The sequence below is a fragment of the Harmonia axyridis genome, chromosome 2, assembly GCF_914767665.1.
Source record: "Harmonia axyridis chromosome 2, icHarAxyr1.1, whole genome shotgun sequence".
NCBI classification, from domain to species: Eukaryota; Metazoa; Arthropoda; class Insecta; order Coleoptera; family Coccinellidae; genus Harmonia; species Harmonia axyridis.
In genome coordinates this window covers 47217125-47223791 of record NC_059502.1, presented here as the reverse complement: position 1 = coordinate 47223791, position 6667 = coordinate 47217125, and the positions used below count along the sequence as shown (strand labels likewise).

The 6667-nt window shown below is 44.5% G+C and overlaps 2 protein-coding genes across 2 annotated transcripts; both read left to right on the top strand.

Moving 5' to 3' along the window:
• The first annotated feature begins 702 nt into the window (after positions 1–702).
• Positions 703–2351, top strand: LOC123673347. The gene is made up of 2 exons (XM_045607833.1): positions 703–709; positions 814–2351. Exons 1-2 carry the CDS (start codon positions 703–705, stop codon positions 2349–2351), a joined length of 1545 nt encoding a protein of 514 aa, XP_045463789.1.
• A 455-nt stretch (positions 2352–2806) lies between these two features.
• Positions 2807–3505, top strand: LOC123673346. The gene has a single exon (XM_045607831.1). It carries the CDS (start codon positions 2807–2809, stop codon positions 3503–3505), a length of 699 nt encoding a protein of 232 aa, XP_045463787.1.
• The last annotated feature ends 3162 nt before the right edge of the window (positions 3506–6667 follow it).

The window sequence follows — 6667 nt, the reverse complement described above, 5'->3', positions numbered from 1 at the left end:
CACGCCGAAGCCCTGAGGCGGCAGGTTCAGTGTCGTCTCGAGCCTCGCCAGCTTCACCTCCCCTTCATTCTTCCCACTCCCCTGGAAGTGGTTCCGAATGACTGCACTGGTCATCTCGCGGTTGTCTTACTCCGTCAAACAAACATCTGTCTTCGTCTTTCCGTCTGTTCTCTTCTTATCATCTGTCTTCATCTCTGCGGTCGTCTTTGCGTCAGACCAATAATCCTGACTATCTCATGCCTACCGCTTGGATACGTCTTGATAACCGGCGAAATGTCGTGTTCGGCCGTGCTCTCCTGGATTCCGGCTGCCAGCACACCCTTATCACCCGTGAGTGGGCCTCCAAGCTTCGTCTTTTCATCCACCCTGAAACCATCCAACTTCGCACCTTGAGTAACGCGGATCAGTTTCGCATTCAGGGGTACGCATACGTCACTCTCTATCACCAAGGGGATCCTCCCAATCTCATCATCAAAGCTTACGTTATTGACAGCCAAATAGATCCCCTTCCTGTCAAAGCATTCAACGGCCGGTGGCCTGAGTTTCAGAAACTCAGCCTGGCTGATCCACTCTTTTTTCTTCCTCGTGCCATTGGAATGTTGATCGGCTCGGATGTGCTTCCTCATCTAGTTCTTCCTGGCACGTTGTGCCCATCGTCTGAGCTTCCAGGTGCATTATCTAGCACCTTAGGTTGAGTACTTTATGGGCCGTATGCTCGCCATCGGAGGAAGACAAAACACGTGTCTTTCTCACCAGCCACTGTTCATAGTCGCATTCGACCTTCTAGTCAAAACACTTTTCCGTCATTTTCAGCAGGGTCATCATCTGCTGTGTCTTCTCCATCCCCTTCTCAGCCCAAAGACCTTCTATCAGAGGCCACCTACCATGTTCCTTCGGACAATACTGATTCTTCTGATGCTTCTGCCAGTATCTCATCATCTGATGTGATAAGTTCTCCTGTCATCACGGACCCTCTGAGCTCCCCGCGTCATTCAGATCAGGAACTTGTCAACATCGTTCGGCGTTTTTGGGAACTCGATAAAGTACCTGACGTGCTTCCTTTGACCCCTGCCGAGAAGGAGTGTGAAGTTCTGTATCGCGCTGAAGTCACTCGTGACTCCACTGGCAGATACACTGTTGGTTTGCCCTTCTCATCTTATCGTCTGGGTACCTCTGTCAATGTGGCGACTAGGCAGTTTCCTCGATTAGAAAATCGTCTAGAAAATAACCCTGATCTTCGTGTCGCCTATCATGAGTTTATGCGAGATTATCTCTCGAGTGGTCACATGGAATTGGTTGCTGAATCATTTGACCATCCTCGATATGAACCTTATTATATTCCTCATCATCCTGTTCACCGTCCAGATGATCCTGCTACTGAAATTCGAGTTGTCTTCAACGCCTCTTGCGCATCTGCTAATGGCAAATCCCTCAACGATCATCTGCTTACCGGCCCGAAGCTGCAAACGGACATTTCCACTCTTTTGCTTCGTTTTCGTCTACATCAATTTGTTTTTACTGCCGATATCAAACAGATGTATCGAAAGATCCTGATACGCCCTGAGCAAAGGGATTATCAACGCATCGTCTGGCGTTTCTCCAAACGGGAACCCCTCCAATATTACCGTCTGAACACAGTCACCTATGGAGTTTCCTCGGCTCCTTACCTAGCACTTAGAACCCTTCATCAGCTAGCTTCGGACGACGGACTCAGATTTCCTACGGCAAGGCAAGTCTTGCTGAATGAGATTTATGTCGATGACATCTTGACCGGCTGTTCATCCGAATCTGAAGCTCTTGAATTGCGAAAGCAGGTTCAAGACCTGCTCATGGCGGGTGGTTTTGAGCTGCGTAAATGGGCTACTAATCATCTTCCCCTGCTAGACGGTATCCCATCTGATCATCGTAGGGAATCCTCCCCTATTGACCCCCTTCTTCTTGACCGTGAACCAAGTCTCAAAATTCTGGGACTTGGATGGAATCCTGCATCTGATCACTTCTTTTATTCCGTCCGTTTAAATTCAACGACTGTCACCAAACGGAATGTGCTGAGTCAGATGGCTAGAATCTTCGATCCTTTGGGATGGCTAACTCCAGTCACTTTCTATGCCAAAATCTTTTTTCATCAGCTCTGTCTACTTCATCTAGAATGGGATCAACCTCTCTCGAATGAGATTCAAAACAGGTGGTTGCAGTTTCAATCCCAGCTTCCCACGTTGACAGAGCTTCACATACCACGATTCATCCCTGCCGTTTCTTCTTCTGCTCATCGCTTCATCGGCTTCTGTGATGCCTCTGAATCCGGCTATGCTGCAGTTGTTTATCTAAGCACTCTAACATCGTCCGGTTGATTCCATGTGTCACTTTTAGCGGCCCAATCCAAAATTCCTCCTTGTAAAGCAATGTCCCTGCCTCGTCTAGAACTCTGCGGTGCCCATCTTCTCGCAAAACTCATGCATCATTTGTTTACCCGCGTTTTACAGAATCTCAGTGCTGACTATATTGCCTTTTGCGATTCTTCTGTTGCCTTGTCGTGGATCCGTGGTGAGAGTCACAGGTGGAAGACATTTGTTGGCAATCGAGTCGCTGAGATACAGGATTTGATTGCTGGAGGCATGTGATATCTGAAGACAATCCAGCTGATTGCGCCTCTCGAGGATTGATGCCCTCAGATATTCATCACCACCCATTGTGGTGGCGCGGTCCTCCTTGGTTGTCTCTCGACCCATCCTCGTGGCTTCTTTCCTCTGTCGATTCATCTCAAACTGAACAGGTGGACGACGAAGCAAAGCCGATCTCCTCCTTAATGTTAGCGGCCATCTCCAATGAAACCACCTTCATAGAACGTTTCTCTTCGTATCTTCGTCTCAAGCGCGTAACTGCCTTTTGTCGACGTTTCATGGTAAATGCTCGTCGTCCATCTTTCCCTCGCTCAGGTTTCTTCTCCTCTATTGAGCTTCAAGAAGCTGAAATTTGTTTGATACGTCTAGTTCAGTCTCTGCATTTCGCTGAGGAGCTAGCTGAACTTAAAAAACCTTCTTCTCGTCATCGGCTTGTCATGAAACTCCATCTCTTTCTCGACAATCATGAACTTATACGTGTCGGTGGTCGCCTTTCAGCCTCCTTACTACCTCATAAACACAAACATCCTGTTCTCCTACCCAAAAATCATCATCTCACGCATCTGATCATTGATGATGCCCATTATCGTCTACTTCACGCCGGTGCTTTAGCTAAGCATTCGTTCATTCGTCGACGGTTCTGGATCTTGGATGGCCGCAACGTAGTTCGTAACCGTCTACGAAAATGTAACCGATGCTTCTCCTGCAAACCTCGTCCTCTCATTCAGCCAATGGGCAATCTTCCGCCTGAGCGGTTATCTTCTGCTATGGCTTTTCTTACCACTGGCGTTGACTATGCCGGTTCATTTTACGTGACGAGTGCGCGACTGCGCGGAGCCGTCAGCACCAAAGCATATCTAGTCGTCTTCATCTGTTTCACCTAGAGTTAGCGTCTGAGCTATCCACTTCAGCTTTCATTGCTGCTTATCGTCGCTTTGTTGCACGCCGAGGTCATCCTTCTGTTATCTTTTCGGATAACGGGACCAACTTCGTGGGTGCGCATAATTACCTTCGTGACCTTGGCCGCTTATTGGCTGCTCCACAACATCAACAAAGTCTGTGTGATGCCGCCTCTTCCTCTGGCACTGACTGGCGATTCATACGTCCTTCCAGCCCTCACTTTGGCGGCCTTTGGGAGGCTGCTGTCAAATCTGCTAAGCATCATCTCACTCGCGTTATCGGCGAGCAAAAACTCACGTACGAGGAGTTTCTCACCGTCTGTACTCAGGTATGGGCAATTCTCATCTCTCGTCCTCTGTATCTCCCTTCGTCTGATCCTTCTGATTTTGAAGCTCTCACACCAGGGCATGTTTTGGTTTTTCGCTCCCTCACCGCTCCTCCTGATAACGATGTGAGTTCCGTATCAGTAAACCGTCTGTCTCGCTGGCAACTAGTCCAATGATTTCAGCAGGACTTCTGGTAGCGTTGGCGTACGGAGTACCTGCACACCTTGCAGCAACGTCACAAATGGTTGCACCCATCTACTGCTATCCTTCCAGGTACCGTTGTCGTCATTCGAGATGACAATCTTCCTCCTCTAAAGTGGTCTATCGGTCGTATATCATCTGTTTTTCCGGGAACTGATTCCACAACCCGCGTTGCTGATGTTGCCACTGCGTTTGGGACAATTCGGCGACCAGTCGTTAAACTGTGTCCTCTTCCAACTCAGTAGATTGCTCCTGAATTATTTCGTCTGTTCACTTCTTCAGTTCAGTTATCTTACTGAAGGGACACTTCAGGGCGGGCGGCATGTTCAGTCGTGAACTACGGTCGTATTTCTTCTCGAACGACCCCGGTAGAATCTGATTTCGTATCGGCTGTCAGCGGAGAAACAGAACAGATTTTAATATCGATCGTACGTGCTAAATATAGAAAAGTTTCAAATTAAGTAATCTTCTGATAACTCATCATAATTAACTTTAATTTATTATCATCTATCTTCTTCATCGTCATCTACTAGTGTTAGTGAACAAAATAATATTGAACATCTATTCGTGAAGTGCCCTGAATTTATCATCTACCAGGTGAAGCCATAGGTACTTAAGGGAGGTAAATTCCCCTGAATTCCCCTCCTTGGAACCTCCTTTTTGGAACCATATTAGCAGTGATTCGCCTAGGTTTCTTCTGCAGCCCGTTGGGGTAAGTTGCATTTCACAATTTTTCGGTTGTTCAATATTAGTAGAAAAATTCATCTGAAATTGACCGCAAACCCCTTTTTGCGGACAATTAAATTCCATTCACTGGCCCCAGTTCTCGATTTTTTTTCTGGGTTCGATTGAATTTGGGTCAGAACATGGATATCGTTTATAGATTTGTTTTTTTTTTACATCCACACTATTAAATTTGGATGAGGGTCAAAATCACCTGAAAATCAACTTTGAATGAAATTGTATGAGATATCGTTGAATTCAGCGTTAAAAGTTATTTCGAAAAATGTCATAAAATATGCAGGTCCGTATTGAAAAAAATGAGGTTGAGGGTGGCCCAGAGAGTACGAAACGTTGGATACGAAATCTGATTACGTCAAATTGAGGATAATTTACTGTCGAATAAAAAATTCCTGTAACATTTTTTGATAATATTTGAAATAAAGTGGGAAAAAAAGAATAATCAAAATGACATAATTTGATTTTCTTATGATATCTCGAAAACCGGCCCTGATAATCTCGATTTGTTTGAACTGCTTGATAATGCTTCTATGCATGCAACTTTTTCTCCATTTGGCCGACCTTCTAACTCTTATGGTTTAAAAGTTACCAATACAATCGCATTGAAAAAGTGGCCACCCTGTATGCTGCACCCGTCAAAAATTCAGAAGAAGACCAAAGAGAACTACTGGAGCGATTATTTGCCACAATGAATAGATGCGTTATAGATTTTGAGGGCACAGATCCATTGAGACGACCGATTCTGCCAAGATTGAGGACATCCAAGAAACTATCTCATCTTCTGGTCATGACCAACAAGGTGATTATACCCAAGTATCTTTCTGACTATCATGATCTCGAATCATTACAACCTCATCATATACTGTGCAGCATTTTCAATAGCAACAGTAATAGGTGTGAAGCCAAAACCTTGAAGTCAGCAACCAGCCAGAGACAAACAACAAAATAAACCACATTGGCAAAAAAGGCTAGAAGACAAAGTTCATAGCATCCGCCAAGATATTGGGAGGCTCACCTACTTTGCAAAAGGTTCGCCGTCTAGAAGATTACAAAAAATGGTGAATATAATAATGGATCGTCACCGGCAACATACAACGTATGATCCAAACAATGAAAATGCTCAACAAATTTTAGACACACTGAAACAAAAACTTAGTGTGTACTCCGAAAGACTGAGAAGATACAATGAGAGCTATAGAAGAAAACAGGATAATATAATTTTTGAAAGAAAGAAAATTCTATAGAATGTTGAACAATAATATTTCAGCAACACCAAGAAGTTATCCAACCGTCGAAGATATTGAGAATTTTTGGACAGATCAACTGGCTACACTAACCACCTACAACACCCAGGCTGATTGGATAAGAAGTGAAGAGAAATCCTGTGAGACAATAGAACACATGCCGCATAACGCAGTTTCTATAGAAGAATTCCATGAAATATTAAAAAAAACACACAATTGGAAATCACCCGGCCGAGATGGAATCCACACTTTTGGTTGAAAAAATTTTGGTGCATACACGGCAGGCTAGTTGAAACCATAAATGGTGTTATAAGAAATCCAACGGAAATGCCCAAATTTTTAACAACAGGGATCACTTACCTCTTACCGAAGGATATACAACACACAGCGGATCCATCAAAATACAGACCAATTACATGTCTACCAATAATATATAAAATCATCACATCATGTATAGCATCTCGTATCTACAAACATTGCGAGACCAATAATATAATGACAGCAGAGCAGAAAGGATGTACCAAGAATGCACTAGGATCGAAGGAACTGCTGATAATAGATTCCGTCATATGCAACCAAGCCTTCAAAAAACACAGAAATCTTTTTATGACTTATTTTGACTATAAGAAGGCTT

What these genes read in the sequence shown, in the direction of transcription:
- LOC123673346 (XM_045607831.1), top strand. Translation starts at nt 2,807, where the DNA reads ATGTTAGCGGCCATCTCCAATGAAACCACCTTCATAGAACGTTTCTCT.